The 18,107-nt window shown below is 56.1% G+C and overlaps 1 protein-coding gene and 1 non-coding gene across 3 annotated transcripts; both read right to left on the minus strand.

Annotated features, from left to right (window-relative positions):
• Nucleotides 1-1,301: 1,301 nt before the first annotated feature.
• On the minus strand, nucleotides 1,302-17,056 carry NSFL1C (NSFL1 cofactor). Of its 2 annotated transcripts, none has more exons than XM_075563870.1 (9): nucleotides 16,893-17,056; nucleotides 14,652-14,749; nucleotides 10,967-11,041; nucleotides 8,641-8,854; nucleotides 8,018-8,110; nucleotides 6,840-6,949; nucleotides 6,438-6,575; nucleotides 2,337-2,501; nucleotides 1,302-1,633 (listed from the first exon to the last, which is right to left on the minus strand). In XM_075563870.1, the coding sequence occupies exons 1-9, from the start codon at nucleotides 16,995-16,997 to the stop codon at nucleotides 1,471-1,473; spliced, it is 1,161 nt and encodes a 386-aa protein (XP_075419985.1). In that variant the 5' UTR covers nucleotides 16,998-17,056; the 3' UTR covers nucleotides 1,302-1,470. The 2 variants fall into 2 exon arrangements, with proteins under 2 accessions (XP_075419985.1, XP_075419986.1); XM_075563871.1 differs by having other exon boundaries at nucleotides 8,689-8,854; nucleotides 16,893-17,053.
• Nucleotides 11,717-11,851, minus strand: LOC142423706 (small Cajal body-specific RNA 14). The gene has a single exon (XR_012779308.1).
• Nucleotides 17,057-18,107: the final 1,051 nt, after the last annotated feature.

Here is an 18,107-nt window from a genome sequence, read left to right on the forward strand (position 1 = left end):
AAACACCCTTACTCCACCAGAACCCACAGCAGCCTGAGCCCCAGCTCTCGGGCGGACACCCAGCAGCCCTGCTCCCACCCAGCAAGCCCTCTGTGAAGGTGCTAGCTGGTGCAGGCAGGTCAAGCGAGCGTGCCGAGGGCATGGAGCAGACGACGCCCGACTGCGTCTGGGCTCCAGGCTCTGCACCCACAGGCCAGTTGTGACGAACAGGTGGCTGCTGTTACGTCCCTCCCTGCCATCCCCCTATAAAATACACAATGCCATCGTACTTCTTTGGGTTTTTCACGGTCACAGGGACGCTTTCCAAAGGTCTCCCAGACCGGCACTGTTTTCCTGGGGACCTCCACCTGTGGGAGGGGGCATGGTGGAGATGCTGCAGGCCTGGTGGCCCCAGGCCGAGTTTGGGTCGCATAGAAGCCAGCCAGCCCTTTTTCAGGATGGGTCTCGGTGGAAAGCACAGGCCACGCGGCTGTGGAGATGGTGCTGGCTGTTGGCTCACTGCAGGAGGGCAATCGGAAGAGTGGCAGATGACCCTCAAAAAGGGGACTCAGGTCTGTTATGACGGCGCCAACGACTGCTCTGAGCGCCCTCCAGTGGGGAGGAGGGAAGGTTCCTTCCGGAATGCCAATCAGCTTCTTCCCACAAACTTGCCCTAGAACCAAGCTTGCAGGTCAGAATCTGGGCAAGGACAATTCTGATGGGGAGCCTCACACCACGCACACCCTCGTGGGCTGCTCGGCGAGGCCTCTTCTGGAAGTCATGGCCCTGGTGAAAGGTGGCGAGGCTGGACTTCTGCCTCCACGCCCGCCTAAAGCCTCAGTGGTGCCCTTTCAGGCTGAGGACCCGGGGCTCAGAGCAGCTGGGGGTAACAGGTCCCCACTCACAGGCCTCTGCACTCAGGGGTCAACAAGGCACTGGCAGCGCAGCTGGGACCTGAGGGGAGCACATGGCTGAAGGGAGGGAGGCCCCAGGCCGAGGCGCTCCGTGACGGAAGGGCTTTTCCCAGGAGGCCCCTGTGCCCCCAGGTCTGACCTTACCGGCCTGGGCACTCACAGGCCAAGGGACTGCACAGCTCCGATCCCACAAGTCCCCCTGCCTGGGAAAGGGGTGCTCCTGGAGGGGGATGCTGTATGCCACAGGCCCTGTGTAGGCAGAGATTATGAAAGGGAGGCTCCCCACCCTCCCAGTCTGCTGCCTGACGTCTCCCCGCCCGTTGTGATGTGGAGAACTCCGTCCTTAAAGCAGCCCAGCCCACTTCGGTGGGAACACTTCTTCACAATATGCTAGCGATGATCCTTGCATTGTTTTGGTTATTTTTATTTAATTTTTTTCTTTAAAGTCCACTGATCGTCACAAAAACCCAAAAAATGCAACTAAGGAGAAAACAAATGTCCAACAGGGAGATCTAAGACCCCGGGTGGCTACGGAGGGACATGGCACAGGACTGCGGGGCACAGGGCAGGCGGGCGGTTAGGTGAGCCGCTGCACGATGACGGCGTTGAGCAGGTTGGCTTCCCGCAGGGTCTGGCTCTCATCAGCCAGCTCTTTGTTTGGAAAAGTCGTCATGAGCACGAAGCTGGTGGCAGCCATGGCCGGCCGGGCGTCCACGATAAAGAGCCGGATGTCACTGATCCTGGGGCAGAGGGGGGCGGGTCAGCAGAGCCTTTCCCACCGAATCCACAGCCCCAGGTGCCTCCCCGCTCCCCACCAAGCAGCCAGAGCCATGCTGGGAAGCAAGTGGGAACAGGTCACTGAGCCGTGGAGACCCTCACCGCTGTCCCGCTTCCCTTGCGACATGTAACACCCGGCTGTGGTGCCAAGTGCTGCCCACGGATGTTGCACCAGTCTCCTGGCTTGGCTCTCCTTCAGGCCAGCCCCTCCCCTCCTCTCAGTTCTGTCAGGCCATGTTGCCCTCCTGCCCGAGACTCTTCTGCAGGACCCACCAGGACCTTCATCAGAATGCAGGCCCCGAATGATAGGGTCTCCTGGGGCAGCCTCCCCTGCCCTTACTTCTTGGCACTCCACCCACTTCTTCCTGCAGAGCCAAGCATGGATGCCACTGGCAGGAAGATGGCCAAGAGGCACGGGCGCCCCTCCATCGACCCCGGCAGTCTGGCTTTATTTGCTCTGCACTTGGGCTGCAGCAGGAGCTTGCCTATGAGCACAAAGTCTGGGCGTTAGAAAAGCGGGGGCCCACCTCTGCCTGAACCCGCTCCTCTAGCTGGGCACCCAGGGCAATGCACCCTGACGAGGGGGCAGGGGCAGTCACTCAGAGCACGGTAGGGCACACAGTACCAGCTGTGCTGAGGCAGCCACGCCCCCGGGCTGGCAGGTACCTGTGGCTGTGGTTAAACTTTTGTACCAGCCGCCCACCGTCAGCCAGGCGGATCTGGATGTTGGTGGTGGGCTCTGCCTCGTCGATGGAGACAGATGAGCTGGCTTTGGCTTCGTTTTCTGCCTGTTGGGCTGGAGAGCTGGTGTTCAAGACCTGGGGGGCAGTGCTGGGGACAAGAAGATGGCATGAGGGCGTGGTAGCAAGGAAAGGCACTCTACCACACACCTTCAGAGACCCAGTTCCGGGAACGCACCGGGCCAACCGACACCATTGCCTCGGAAGGGGTGAGCGATCCGGCACGCCAAGGGTGGCTCTCAGAGGCCAATGCACTGAGAATACCAACCCCCCACAATTCTCCCCTCTCCACCCTTGTGCAGCCTGTCCCTCAGCAGGTGCTTGGCCTAAACTCGCCGCCTGCTCGCCCCTCCCCCCACACCCCACCCCTCTGGCTCGGCCAGCACTCACACCAGCTTCCCTCAGAGCCGCGCCACCTACTGAGGGCGAGTCCAGCTGGAAGTGGCCCACAGGCTCCAGAACCTCGAGCGCGCTCAGGAAGCTTTGGAAATACCAGAGGTCCTGACCACGCAGCAGTTCACACAAACCATCAGCCCAGGGCCCCCTTTCCTGCTCTACTGGCTTCCCTCCTGCAGAAAGAGGAGTTCGTGGAATCTGGGCCCCAGGAGCACAGAGTGAACAGTCGTGAAGGAGGAACTAACTTGATCTGAGACTGAAACACATGGGCTTAGAGAATTAAGGATGTGGGCACCCCTGGAGCAGCCTCACCCTTGTGGGCCTCAGACATGGGGTACTCGAAAGCCCACAGGTCTCAGGAGTCCCCTGGGAAGAGTGCCGACAGCCTCACCTTTCCCCCATGGAGCGGCTAGAGAGTTTGAGCCGCCAACCTTGTGCCCAGTTGTCCAATGATCACCCAGAGAGCCACCGGGGCTCCCTGAAGCCCACTGGGGGTTGTGACCATGGGTCCGTGCGTGAGCATGGCTGTTGGGGAGCGCTGCAGTGAGACTTTGGGCAGCCGGCCCTCAGTGGGTTCTCACGGCTCCACGTGGTTGTGTGCTGCGAGTGTGCTTGGGTCAGGCCTCACACGAGACGGGGGCTATGGTTCCACTCAGCCCAGGGGAGGGGCCCATGAGGAGGAACAGGTAAGCCATCTACACCCACCGTGTATCGGCTTCAGTGACCGGTACCAGCAGCGCCATGGCACCTCTCTATCCTGAGTGGCCCACCAGCCGAGCTATGGCCGAGCTCCACTCTCCGCTCCACGTTAGGAGAATAACCGGACACTGCAAGGGTTGCTCAAAAACTCGCCTGTCCCCAGAGCCGGGTCGGCTCCTCTCTCAGGAGCGGTGTGACCCAGCACGCTACCTCGGCCACGTCACTTCCTTTTCTGTGCACGCTCCTTCACGGCCCTCCCTCGCAAGGGAGGCGCGCCATCCAGGGCGGCCGCTGTTATTAAGGAGTGCCAGCTAATGCTGGAGAGACAACATCCGCTGTGTGTGGTGCGGCACAGGCCTGCCATCTGGTCTCAGCCCTGCCACCAAACGGAACAAGTCCCGAGAATGAAACATGGTGATGTGAAACGAGGGCCCCACGTCTAGCTAGCTACAGGGGAGGAAACGCACGGGTGCGCTTCCAGTGTTGGTCTAAGGTGGACCTGCGTGGCTCGAGGTAGCAAGTGCTCAGCACTGCCAGGCTCTCCTGCCAGGCCTGGATTTCAGGGCCACACTGGTAGGAGCCTCACCCCAAGTTTCCTCAGCAACAAGATAGAGCTGAGTCCAGGAACTCGGCACCAGCAGCGTCTCCTGGACGCACAAACCGATGTCCCCGTGGTCCTGGCTGGACCCTGAGAGCCCGTGTAGGTGACAGCCCTACTGGTGGGACCCCCACACACCTAAAGCGCCCAGTCTCAGAGCCTGCATCCAGAGTGAATGGCGTAGGGTGTCGTAGGCAATGCTGGGGAGCACAGTGCTCAGCTAGCTGATTGCTCTCATTCTTCACAGGCACCTTGGTAGTGTAGTGGGTAATACACCGGTTGGTAATTGCAAGGTCAGCAGTTTGAACCCACCACTTGGTGGGAGACAGACCACTTTTTGCTCCTACAAAGAATTACCATCACAGAAACCTAAAGGGCCAGTTCTACTCTGTCCTATAGGGTCACAGTGAGCCGGAATCAACGTGACAGTGTGGGCTTTTCTTGGTTTCGGTCTTCAGGGTTCTATCTCACTCATTCTTTACCTAAACTCTGGAGCAGAATTTCACAGAAATGCCACCTTCTCTCTAAGGGCTGAAAGTGGAGGTCTCCTGAAAGCTCTGCCAGCCAGCCTGTGCTGCCCCTGAGGCACGTGGGGCACCGAGGAAGAGAAAACACCTGGAAACCACAGCATCCACCAGCCGGATTCTGAGCTGGAGCAAGATGGTCCAAGGAGCACTAGTTCCAAACTTCTAACTCCTGAGCCATTCTTTTCAGAACGTCCCAGAGAGCCCCCGGCCCGGGGACCAGAGTGGGCACAAGGAGTGGCATCTATGACCACAGTGGCCTCTGAGTCCCTCCCAGTGACACCACATAGGCAGTCCCCACCCCCCCCCCCCCGGGAAACTGCGCCTCACTCAGGCGGACAGACAAGAGTGTGCACCTGCTCCCATCATTTCCTTGGTACTGGGAACACACTGGGCACTGGGCCACAATAGCTACAATCCCGAGGCACCACTGCCTCCCTCACCCCACGGCCACTGCAGGAAGCACCACGAATAGAGTGCTCTGGTCAAGCTCACTTCCTATGTCCGTGATGCCTAAAGTCTCCTCCCCTCCCCCCACCAATTCACTACTTAGAGCCAGATCAACGGAACCTTCCTTCCCCTGCTGTCAGACCAGCTTCCACCAAGCAACAAGCAAACACACAAGAACCTAGGAGCACAACCCAAACTTAGCAACCGAAAGAACAATCTCAAAATCTTCAACTGAGGACAGCTGAATCCTGACTTTAGTTTCCCAGACACCCGTCTCCCCCCCCCATGTACCCCCCTTTTAGGGAAAGTGGGCCAGAAGTGCCAGAATTTCAAGGCCAACACCCTACTTTGGGTTGATCTTAAGTTTTCTATGGATAAAGTTTTCTTCATCCTCTGCCTCCAGACCACAAAACAATGGAAATGTACCAACGATGTTGGAAAAAAACTACAAAGCCCCAGAAAGAACAGATAAAATCCCACCTTACTTGGTGGTGTAAAATTTTTTCAGTTGAGCTTTCTAAACAGCAAGAACTGAAATGGAAGTAGAACTGACAACCTATGTGGGGACTTCAAAGAACTTGTGGGGCATGACCTCTATCCTCTGGGCGGCAGGACAGAGGGCACCTTACTGTACAGGTAGGAGTCAGGTTCACTGGACAGCTTGGCTTCCAGGCCTGGCTCCACCACCCGGCAGCCACGTGCCCAGGACCAGCCCCATCATCCCAGAGCCCCAGCTTTCACGCTGCAAAGGATGGCACTTGGAGGAGCACTCGGCTGTGAGAGTGCTGGCCCAAGAACACGCCCCAAATTGAGTAAGCCCCCGAGAGAAGGCGACTTAGGACTGGGCTGCCCCAGGCTCTGATGAGAGGTCTGCTCATCAGAGTTAACAGTGGCTACTAACCAATCAGATCTTCCAGGGAGCTTGAACACGAGCAAGAATACCCATGGGCAGTGGGTATAAGGGTATAAAGTCGTAGGAAGTGACAGTGAGCAGTAGGCAAGGCCACTGCCGAGGAGCCTTAGCCTGCTCAGGGGCAGGCTGTGCAGGTGCCCTTGAGCTTCCCTAGACTCCAACCCCGCTGTGGCAGGCCACCTGGAATTCCAAGTCCCTCACCCCCACCATTCAGAGGAGCCCGGTTTGTGCGCAAACGTATAAAGCTCTACCGCCACAGCTCACTCGGTCCTCACGACGGCAGTACACAGCGGAAGGCGGAGCCTGCAAGCTCCCGTTGGGCTCGTTCACCTGAAACTCACCTTCGCTGTCCTCGCCTCCCACCCGAACAGAGCCGGGTGTTGGTCACTACACGGCTGGCCCTGCAGGAGACAGACACTGCCCCACAGCGGTCTGGGCCCGCCTTACCTGCCCAGTTTCTGACCCTCGCCAGTGAAGGCTTTGAAGGCTCCCTTTGGCTTCACAAAGTCCTCATCCCGATGGTCCTCCATGTCCAAGTTCACCTGCCCGCCGTGCGCTAACCTCCGCAGCTCACCTGGCACCTCCCTGGAGGAAAAGGCAAAGCGGGGTCCACACAGAGCAGTGACAGGGCTGAGGGGAGAAGCTGGCTGTCCCGGCTGCTGGTGTGCTCCAGCCACCTCGCAACCCTATCTTCCACACAGCCCCTTGACAGCCCCCCAGGCCCAGAGGGTGGAAAACGGACAAACAGGAGACTAAGATCTGTGAACTACAACTCAGCTGCCCCAAACACCTCTTTTTGGCCCACCTCCCTCACTGACATGGGCTCTGGAAGAGAGAGTTTTGGCTCACCCTCTGCGGATTGACTCCAGAAACTGGGCATTGGCTGGGTCCTGATAGCTTCGGAGCTCACCATTGTCCAGGCTGAACCCACTCTTCCAGAGTTTCAACACCACGTGGACCTGAGACGACAGGCAGGTAAGAAGCCGAAACACTGCGGGGACCGGCATACACACCACTGTGAACCTGCCCGATGTCACTCACTGTGATCACTGAGACGCAGGACCGCCCGCCCGTATGCTCCTAAGGAAATCTACCAACTAAGTATTATCCCAAATCAGGAAAATGACATGGCACAAGTTGAGCCCAGGCTGTCTTAAGGACACCTGGGTGGGTCTGCAGCCTGACTCTGCCGCTCACCAGCCGACGCCAGGGCTTCCTATCACAGGGCTGTCAGCTGTACTTGGCATGGAACCCATGTTCAACTCAAGTGCTAGGGCAAGTCGACTCATGGGCTCTTCTGCAATCCTGAAAGATGTTCCCCACAATCGCCATTCAGTCACCACCACCCGCAAGACAGTCACAGAAAAACAGCCCGTCGGCTGGCTCAGGGGACACCCAGCCCCAAAGTCAAGCCGCTGCTGTCTGGTGTGTTCCGACTCACAGTGACCTTGCAGGTCAGAGCAGCGCTGCCCTGGAGCGTAACCGGCTGCAATGTTTATGGAAGCAGATGGCCCGGCTGCTCCTGCCCAGCAGAGGGCGGGCCTTTCCATTTCAGTGGCTGACTTCATTTTGGAGTGACCCCTCAAATAATTAGATGACAATTCACAGCAAGCTGATGGTCACAGGCTACATGAAAGCTTGCGGCATATTCAATACCAAAGTGCTTAAAATGATCTATAATTACTTATGGGGTAGGGCACATCCCATGTGTAGGAGAACTAACTGGGTAAGAAACCTACTGAAAATGGCTCTTGGGCCTTCTCTGGGGGTCTGACGATCACATTATTTGGGGCCATGCCTACACCACCTGATATCGCCGTGCCTCGTGGGATGCCATCTGCTTTCCTGCCTGTCCCTTCCCAAGCCCTTGCCCAGCCCAATGAGAGTGGCCTTTGATCCTGAGTCACACCCAGGGCACTGTCTCTGCAGGCCTATGGCACACGGCCCAACATACCACGACATAGCAGCTGGGTCACAGGCCATGACCCCCCTCCCCCGCTGCCCCCAGAAGGTAGATGCGCACTCACGTCTTGACCCGAGTGCCGCCTCCTTTCTCCTGCCACATATGCAGACTCTTCCTCGGGCGCTGCCCCAAGGCGGTAGCCACCCCCTGCAAACGGCTGCAAAAGACAAGTTCACAAACGTTCCCAAGGCTGCGCCACGCTGTGGGGTTACTTAGGTGACTGGTTGCGTGCACCTAGGGTGACTGTAAAGGAGGAGACCGAACATGCTAAGTTCTGGGGGTGCTCAGGGCTGACCAGGAGGGCCAGTACAACTGGGGAGCACACTGGGGGGGGCGTCTGACTAAAGGAGACAGCTGTCCCCCAGCTCTACTTCACTGTGACGATGAATGAATTCAAGGGCAGGGTACCCAAGATTTAACATTTTTAGTTAGAGCTTATCTCACAGCAGATGGCTACTAAGTCCCTTAAAAACAAGGCAAGAACACCGAGTACGTTGAGCGGAGAGGCCACCGAGGCAGGTGTGCCCAGTCTACCCAGACTCTAGACCCTAACTCTTCTGTGCTCTAGTTCTCGGCGGTTATGTTAAAGGGTAAGAGAAACTGCATCGGCATGAACGGCCGGCCAAGGAAGCAGATGAGAAACAGAAACAAAAGTAGTCATGGCTGGGAGATGCAGGCCCTTCCCACCTCGGGAACCCAGCCTGGGGGGCGGGGACAGGCCGCCCCGTGGCTCACTCTCGGTTTACTGCTCTCTCCGGGGCTCTTGGTCACTCGCTCCACAGCCACGGCTCCATGCTCCTTGGCACCTTTAAAGAGATCATCCACCAGCTCGTTGGGACTTTTCTTCCTGGGAGGTCCAACAATCTGCTGTCCACTTCTCTCTGAGCCCCCAGCATAAAACCTGGGCAAAAAACATACTGATAATACCAGAGGCCCTTGGAAAACACCAACAGAGCATGGCCCAGGCCTGGGGCGAGGTGCTGGGCACGCCTCTAGGGGGCCTCACTGGTGAGGTGGGGGCAGAGGTAAGGCGGCAGGCAGGTTTGATGCAGTATGAGCAGTAGCAGAGGGCAGGGGGTGGCACTGGGAGCACTAAGTTGGGGAGGACCGTCAAGGCACTGGAGGAGAGCCGCTGTCTTTGGGGTAGTCATGAAGATGAGTTTATCAGATGGCAAAATGGGGAGGGCATTCCAGGCATGCGTGTCAGCATGTCCCCTCGGGAGCTCCGCTCTGAGGTGGATTAACTCAGAGCCCAGCTCCTCTCCAGGAGACAGCAACCAGTCACAGTCAGAAGCAGCCACTCTACTGGCTCTAGGTTAATGGCGTCAGTGGTATGGTTAGTCCAAGCAGCTCGGCTCCAGTCCTGGTGCTGCTCTGTACCTCACTTGCCTTGTCTTTGAAATGGGAGGGAAGAACCACATGCCCTACCTACCTGCTCCTTAAGTCAGGGCCGTGAGGTTCAAGTCAGCAGATGTGTATGCAAAAGAACAAGCACAGAGGAATGCACACATGTCAGGCGGGTGACTGGGCACCGCAGGCTCACCCAGCTTGCCTCACCCTGCCAGCCTCGGGAGAGCACTGAGGAGGGGGCGCTGGAGCAGGAGGGGATGCTCCGATCTCAAACACAGGCCCCGGGACGCCCGCAGGGCTTGGGGTAAGTCAGCACTTATGACCTGCATCTGAAAACTGGCTGCCATCCCATCAGTCCTACTTACAAGCAAGTCAGTACTACGTCTTAAGCGGGCAGAACTGAGACCCTGCCCCAAACCGCCGCAGCGCCAGAGTCCCTGACGATCCCCAGGGGGCGTGAGGCAAAGCCGCAGACCTTGGCGAGGGGCCACGGCAGCAGCGGGGAAGTAGCGAAAGAAAGGTCATCTCATGGAGGGGGCAGGAGGCGGTCATTTAGGACCCGGGCATCCTAGGGGATGCTGCTGCCTTCCACTCAAGGGGCGCAGAGTCCCAAGTGAACACACCTTCCCGGACCTTCAGCCCATCTAAAAGGCAGGTCGGAGGCAGTGGGCAGCTCATTTCGTAGTGGCAAACAGAGAAAAAAAAATGCATGGAATTTCTCAGCCCACTTCCCAGTGACCAGGATGAGCCCACTGCATTGCCACAATGGCTATCGTACAGCGTCCCTCAGAATGTCCCACAGACCAACGCCCACCCCTCGGAGGGCCACAACCACAGCTGGAAATGAGACGACAGCTGCTAGCTCATTTGAGGTAGACGAAGCTCTGCCCCATGGGCTGTCGGAGCCGTAACAAAGGAGTTCAGAGCCTTGGCTTAAGAACTAGGGGCCTGCGACCAATCAAGTGCCTTGAAGACACTCGTCCTCGTGCCCCGGGTCTCCATTTCTAGAATCTATTATAATCGTCTCAACGGAGGTAAAGATGAATACACCAGGATGGTCACAGAAAAACAGGTGAGAATCCCATGTTGGACATTCCAGGCAATTGTAATGACAAGATGCGCTTAAGATGTAACAGTAATACACACACGCGCACACGATCTGACCTTCACACCACATAAAATGCACCCCAAAGTATAGTTACACATAAGATGGAGTGGAAATAGCCCCAATATTAACTACAGTTACCACGGGGAAGATGGACGGTTTTTCACTACACGACTAGTATTCTCCACACGGGCGGAAGCCTGCATGTTGTGTGTGTACAGGCAGGAGCCTTCTCTTTGCATGGGTGCGCTGCTTTGCCAGTTACAAGACAAGCACAGGAGTGAAACACACCAGCATGTCATTGGTACTCGGTGACCCCTGGGTGATAGAATTACGGCTTTCCCCTTATTCCCCTCCTCCCGGTGTTCTCAATATATCCCCATTCTCCTAATAATTAAGAAGAAAACAAACAATCTCAGAGTGCCAGAATGTCTGTTACCGTAGCTCCGCATCCTCCCCAGTTGAGCCCAGTAAACGGTTCCCTTTGATGAAACCAATGACCAGGTGGGGTTCTCGGGGCGTTGCACAGTATCGTGGGCTTTCCTGAGCAAGCCTTACCTCTGACCTTCCTCTTCTTCCTCTTCCTCGTCCTGGTCATGAATGAGGTCTCTGAAGGATGTCACTCGGTTATCACTGGAGACACACAGAGAGGGCACACGATCACAGCAGGGGTCAATCGGTGATAACCCAATGCCAGTTGCTAACTCAGGCAGTCAGGACACTGGCTCTTGGTGGAGCAGGGAGAGGGTGCATGGAGATGGGGCTTAATCTTTCTAAGCTTATATGCAAAGGTCTGCCCCACTGCCCTCCTCAAGGCCACACAAGGCTGAGAAGGAACTAGAAAGCGCTGTTATGAGGCAGAACGGAATCCAGTTCAGGATCTGTGGAGGGTAGAGCGGGCAGGGTCTGCACTAGCTTAACAACTCACTACTGGGCAGCCACTTGTGTCATGGATTTGTTCCACTGTGTCTGGCCCTGGACTGGACGCCAGGTCTATCATCAGACCCCGCTCCTAACCTTCAGATGCTCAGAGCTCGGTCGTAGAGATGGGCCAGGAGGCCAAGCGTGCGGTCTACCAGGGGCTCGGCACAGTGAAGCACAGGAGGCCGTGCAAAGCACAGTCTCTTACTCTGAATGGGAGGCAGGCTGGGGTAATATTCAGACAGGATTCCCAGATTGCTAAATCCAGGGTCTGGTAGAGCACTGAGAAGACACAGAACTATACTCTAGTTCTTTAACATTTTCTCCTCTTACTATTATGGTTCTCATTTGTGTTGCCTCATTTATTATGCTAGGCTCTTTTTTAATTATGTATGGAACCATCGCACAGAAAATCTGATCACTATACAGGCGCTGTTGGCAGGAACCACGTGTTTCCATGTGAGTGACGCTCCCCGGTTGCACTGTACAACGAGCAAGGCGATCAATACCAGGACCAGGCACTTAGGATGGCAGACTCGTGTAGGGTCATTTGTACATTTAAGATCACTCGATACATGAAAGCCAAAATAAGTAACCCTTCCGAAATAGAAAGAGGAGTCATGGGTTGCTACGGGAAGGGGCACAGGGAGTTGACGGCACTGGTAACTGTGTAACCCCTCAGGGGAGAGAACACCATTGTTCACACTGTAGGTGAATGGATGTACTGATGTGTAATCTGGGGGCAGGAAGGGGACAAAGGGGAGCTGATATTACGGTCAAGAAGAAAGGAAATGTTGAAACTGCCAGAGGCAGCAATTGTACAGTACTGCTTGATGTGACTGAACTGCAGAATGTTACATCTGTCAGAGCTCCTAATAAAATAAGGCTTCTCAGAAAACAATACCTGTACTGAGCAGGCAGTCAGGCAGTCAGGGAGAGAAGGGTGGTGGGCTGCCGGGAGGGGAGGCCAGGGGGGCGCTGTAGGGAAGCTGCAGACAGTAACACATTAGAGGCAGGGGGCGGGAGCTGAGGGGTGGTGGCAGTGCTGGAGGAGGGAGGCACCGAGCTCTGCCTGCTGGAGGCGCGCGTGTGCTGGGAAAGCAGCAGTATTGTGTGGGATGTGAGGAAGCAAAGCCTCTTCTGAGGGCACTGTCTTACAAGGCCATCTAGACCTTAAACAAATGTAGCTTTCCAGGCTGGTCAGGACATTTTATAGCAGTGAAAGATGAATGTTCTGTACTTCTCAGGGAGAAAAGCAGCTTCCCTGTAATATGGCAAAACCCAGATCAAACTCACTGGCACTGAGTCAGTTCCAACTCACAGTGACCCTATAGGTCAGGGTAGAACTGCCCCTGTGTGTTTCTGAGCTTGGAATTCCTCATGGGAGTAGAAAACCTCCCCTTTCTCACACGGAGCTGCTGGTGGTTTTGAACTGCTGACTTCATGACTTCAGCCCAATCTGTAATGACCTGCCACCAGGCCTCCTCTATAATATGGGAAGAGAGGGGGTAATACCAGTTTAGTGAGGCCAGACAAAAAGGGAATTGTTTACTGGGAAGAAGGCTCCAGCTTAGCCTTAAAGATTGCTTTCTTTCAAGGAATCAACTTCTAGGACAGAGCCAGACTGAGGCTCCATCAACTAGAAATGAGGAGACCAAGTCCGATCGATGTAGCCTGAGTTAGCTGCCAGCCACCTCTGGGGCAACCCTTCATACTCCATCTGGCGTGGTTCAAGTGGATCCAAGTGAGGAGCTACATACCAGGGCCCCGTGAAGCTATTTCCACACATGAGTCTTCCCCAAGGAGCTTGCCATAGATGCTCCCCAAACCTAACCCCAAACCTTACCCACAGAGTAAGAAGCAGGCAGGGTGCTCCACGGGTCCCCGAGTAATGAAAAGGTGGCACTGTGAATGCCTGGGGTCTGCTTCTGACAGCTCAGGGCGGGTCACCCCTGGGAGCCGCTCTGCTCTGCTTGCACACAAGGGCTCGCAATTGACTCGTCTGTAATTACCAACAGGGTGCTCACCATTTCAGCCGCCTCTTCCAATGACAGTGGGGTGGCTCGAACATCGATGGCAAACACCCTTTAGCCCCATTAAAGACCCTCCAGTACACAGTGCAGCCAATTATTTCTATAACAGGGCTCTCCTCGCCACAGCCTTTGTGACCGCCACCAAATGACCGGTGACCTTCATTTTCCAGATGGGTCTGGGCCAGAAGGGGGGGAAGATGCTGAAAGGATGACATGATTCAGTGACCGTAAACAGGGCTAACTGTCGTTGCCATCCTGCCACTACTTGTCTGTCAGTGTGTTGTCCTGTGGTGGCTGCGTGTTGCTGGAGGTTATGCCACTGCCAGCAGGGTCCCCCTAAGCGAACAGGTTTCAGAGGAGCTTGCAGACAAGAACATGCAACGAAGGATTCAGCTGCCCACGTCAGAGGGAGAGTCACACCACCGCCGCCTGGCTCTGTGCGCTACCGGCGTTCTAAGGTGTGCGAGACCATCTGTGAGGCGTGGCACATGGAAGTGCTACTTTGTGCAGTGTGGCCCTGGTTCAGACCTTCTAAAGAGCCTGGGAACAGCGCCCAGAGCTTGAAGGGACCTTCCAGGTAATTCTGACACACCCTCAAGCGTGAGACCCCGGTGCTGGAGTAAAGAACGCCGAGTCTGGATGGACCGGGACGTTACAGGTTTCACAATGCTTCACCTATGGTTTCCACAAGGCGCCCTGGGGGCACAGTGGTGACCTGTTGGGAAGCCAACCGCGGAGTCAGCGGCTCGAAACTTGCAGCCGCTCCGAGGGAAACAGCCAAGGCTTTCTACTCCTGTAACGAGCTGCCAGCTCGGAAACTCACAGGGCACCCCCACCCGGTTTTAGTCGCTGTGAGTCTGCATTGCCTTGACGGCAGTGAGGGTTTCTCTGTTCCTTTAAGGGTTTCCACAGATTAACAAAATGTTGTGTTGCAGAAATCTTCAGTATCACGTCTCTCCCAGGCTAATCCCGACACCTGGAAAAGCACGGAAGCCCCATCGGACTGTGTTTGGCTTTGAATATCATTACTCTAACTCTGACAGCGTCTTTCTGCAGTGACAGATATGCTCCAGCAGCACTAACACGAAAGCCACACGTCCTGGGTGGCGACTACGCATTTGAAATGTCTTATTTAACCCTGAATATATGTAGTTGCGTGAGGCGCGTGGCCCCCATGCTGGAGTGCCCGGTTCCCTGCAGAGAAATCCCACCAGCGCTCACTCTTACCCACAGGCCTGCCCTCCTGCTGGAGGCACACTCACACAGCTGTCACTGACGTGGGCTCTTACCTGGGTGCTGTGCCTCTGGACACTGAACTGGGGGTTGCCTGTGAGATGGTCACAATGTCTTCATCCCCTCCGTCCTCATAAAAGCTCGCTAGGGCGATCTGAAACAGAGAGGTAGCTCTTTGAAACCCTGACCCAGGCCCCCATTCACACACACCCCCTTTAAGCACCACGGAGAACATCCACAAAGATGTCGTCCAGGTTTACAAAGCAGTCAGAGAAAATGAAATCAAGAGGTAACCACTCAGCTACGGCTGGTCTTCAAAGCGCCTGAAGCAAAGTCCACCTACTGAGAAGGATGATCAGTCTCGTTTACTGGCCACTCGATCTGGTTCCAGCCGCGTGCATTTACCGAGCAGTTACTTGTATGTTGGGTTGTCTGAGCCCTGGTCATCCTCACAGAACTCTAAATGATTCGTGTTACTGAAGAAACCCTGAGAAGTTAAGTCAACTCTCCAAGGACACATAAGTGGTAAGGAGTGGAGGCAGGACTAGCAGCCTGTGCAAGCCGTCACTCACCCCGTACAATCCCAGCCCAGACCCTGCCAGGCAAGTCGTGTCACAAGCATGCGCTCTTGCCGCTTCTGTTGAGAGCCAGGATCTGTGGAGCAGTCCAGGCCGCTACTGTCCCTTTCCCTGGGAGGTATTCTAATCTGTGACATACAGACCCATCCCACCCAGCCTGTCTACTGGATGAGATGACTCACCGAGGCGTATGCAGTCATGTTCGAGTGTTACACACACAGAAGGAACACAGGAACCTTTGGTCACGTCACTCCAAGCTCTCTGACTAATCCCATATGCACTGCCATGGGGACCATAGCAACCTCCTGCGGGTTTCTGAGACCGTAACTGTTCATGGAAGTAGAAAGTCTAGCCTTTCTCCCTCCGAGCAGAGGCTGGTGGTTTTGAACTGCCGACCGTGTGGATCGCAGCCCGACTTGTAACCACTATACCACGGGGGCTCTTTGACTCCTCCCAGTGGCCTTGACTAATCATGTTCTCTTGCATAAAGAACTAAAAGCGCTGGGTTTAAAGAGATGAACGCCAAGGCTGTGCCCTCAAGGTCATCCACCTGCTGGCAGGCGCTGTGCTGCACTGATCCATGTCCTGAACTGGGGACTCACGGGGCCTACATTGGAGCCCTGGCCCTGCCAGGCCAGTCATGTCACAAGGATGCACCTTGGTATCCCATCTGGAGAGTAAGGAGCCTGGACTTGACAGCCTGCCAGCTGCAATGTGGTGGGTTTCTTGTCTTCCAGGAAGATGAGGACGCCTCATTCGGTGAGTCAGTCCAGCACGGACGCTTCCCGCTTCACCCATCTCTTTTCCATGTGTGAACCAGTGTAGAATGGGGGAGTTCGAAGACCCACTACTGACTGGCTGTCAGGTCCCTGTCTTTAGGATGGGCCAATCTTTACTTCACAGTGCTGTGAGGAGCAGACCCCCGAGAGTGGGAGGCCGGGGCTCCCTTCCACTTGGGAGCAGTGTAGGTCTTGGGCAAGTTACTGACCCTTCCTGAGACAAGGTTGCAAAATGCAAAGGTGAAATGACATAATCCACACGAAGGCCTGGAACCTGAGGCAGATTCAAGAACTATTAGTCATCACCATGTCCCTAAGATAGAGAGGCTGGCCGGGAGTGGCCATCCCACTCTTTCTGCAATCAATCACGGGGTGCCTGCCTATGGGGTGCAGTTGGAGGCCCCGTTGATTCAGCAGTGTCCATAATCCCACAGTTCTTGGGAGCTGCTTTGACGCCTTCTTAATTAACTCCCCGGGAATGAGGCGGAAGGGGGCGTGGGCCAACTCCCGAGTCCAACTGCTCCCCCCACTGCGGTTCCGCAGCAGAAATGCAATGCATCGGCCGCCGCGTCCCGAGCGCTGCTCCACTCGGGGAGATGGTCATCAGCGCAGGGCCGGCCTCTGGCCCGAGAGCGGCGTGGCGGCAGGGGCTCCTCTCCACGCGGCCACGCAGTGCCCAAAGCCTCGCCAGCCCCGCGACCGGGCTAGGCCGGGGGCGACACCGAGGCCCGCGGGGGCAGGTCGGACCCTGGGCCGGCCTGCGTGGCCCCATGCTCCCATCGGGCTGGCGAGACAAACGGCCCAGAGACCCTGAGGCCGGAGTTCGGGCCGCAGCCCGGCGGCGATGACTGTGCGCTTCGGCCACCGCGGGGTGGCCGCGCCCCGCGTCCGCGTCCCCGAGCCCCCCGCCGGCCCGGCGGGGTCCGTCCCGCGGGGCTACCTGCAAGTCCCAGCCGGCCGACTCCAGGTAGAAGCGGGCCCGGTCCTCCTCGGCGCCCGTCACTGCCACGAACTCCCTCAGCGCGTCCTGTCGCTCCGCCGCCATCTTTATGCCGTGCGCTCCCCAAACCGCTCCGGCCGTCGCTGCGCAGCCCCAGCCCCGCCGCCGCGTTCCGCACGCCGGCCTGTCCGGCCCAGCCGCTCCGAGGCCCCTACAGGCCCCGCCCCGTGCGGTGCGTCACGTAAAGCCCTCCGTGCAGAAACACAGTCGCCCTCCGCCCTCTGTCGGCCGCGCCGCGGAACTGCAGCCCAGGGACGCGGGCAGGAGCGGAGGTGGTCCTGGGAGGCTTGTCTCTTTCCCTGCGGGATAAAGGACCCTCAAGGAGTCAGATTTGGAACAACCTAACAACCACCTGGACTCATGAGCTGATTTCATTCTTCCTTCCTTCCTCTCTCCCTCCCTCTTTCCTTCTTTCTGTCCTTCTGTATTCAAACATTAACTGAGTGTACCCAACCCTGGTAGTTGGAGATAAACAAAAGAAAACAGACTCCTAATTAGCCTATAAGACTGGGTAAAACGGTCCCCGTGAGTTTCCGAGACTAAATCTTTTTTTAAAAAAGATATCTTTATGTTCCTTTATTGGAGCAAGATTCCTGACCATTACAGTGAAGTATTTACTAAAATAGAGACCCGTGCAGAGAAAGTACACACTACCCAGGGAAACACGTTTTGTGACACTTTGCTGCTTGCACAGTTTCATATAGCAAAAGCTTTGGGTTTGCCCAGGCTGGCCATGGAGTCACTTTTGAAGGTGGGGTCGATTTAGTTACTATATTTTACAGCATTAAAAAAGCTTATGCAGTAGGTAGTGTCTCTAAAGGTTATATGCACAATAGCATGGAGTAGACTCAGAGGACTAGACTCCATCCGTTTCACCGAGATCCACATAGCTGAGTCTCCTTTGATAGCTTTATACTAAAGAGCTGGTACTAGAGATTAAAAAAAATCACTCTAACCTGAGTTTCTCACCGCCAACGTGGATTTTCTGAGGACAGCCCTGTCTTCTCTGGTGCACATTGCAGTGAGACTGCAGCTCTTGATGGGAGTAGACAGCCGTCTTTCTCCCTTGAAGCAGCTGGTGGTTTCCTTCCACTCCACCTTGTGGTTAGTAGCCCAACCAGTAGCCACTCTGTCACCAGGCTTCCTCGTGTTGGA

Source organism: Tenrec ecaudatus, chromosome 12, assembly GCF_050624435.1.
Source record: "Tenrec ecaudatus isolate mTenEca1 chromosome 12, mTenEca1.hap1, whole genome shotgun sequence".
NCBI classification, from domain to species: domain Eukaryota; kingdom Metazoa; phylum Chordata; class Mammalia; order Afrosoricida; family Tenrecidae; genus Tenrec; species Tenrec ecaudatus.

Bases quoted from the DNA above. Each gene is read 5' to 3' on its own strand.
- NSFL1C (XM_075563870.1), bottom strand. From the start codon at position 16,997: ATGGCGGCGGAGCGACAGGACGCGCTGAGGGAGTTCGTGGCAGTGACG. The intron at 2,502-6,437 runs GTAAGGCGGGCC...TCTTGTCCCCAG, and splicing joins GAGGGTCAGAAACTGGGCAG to CACTGCCCCCCAGGTCTTGA. The intron at 1,634-2,336 runs GTACCTGCCAGC...CCTCTGCCCCAG, and splicing joins AAGTTTAACCACAGCCACAG to GATCAGTGACATCCGGCTCT.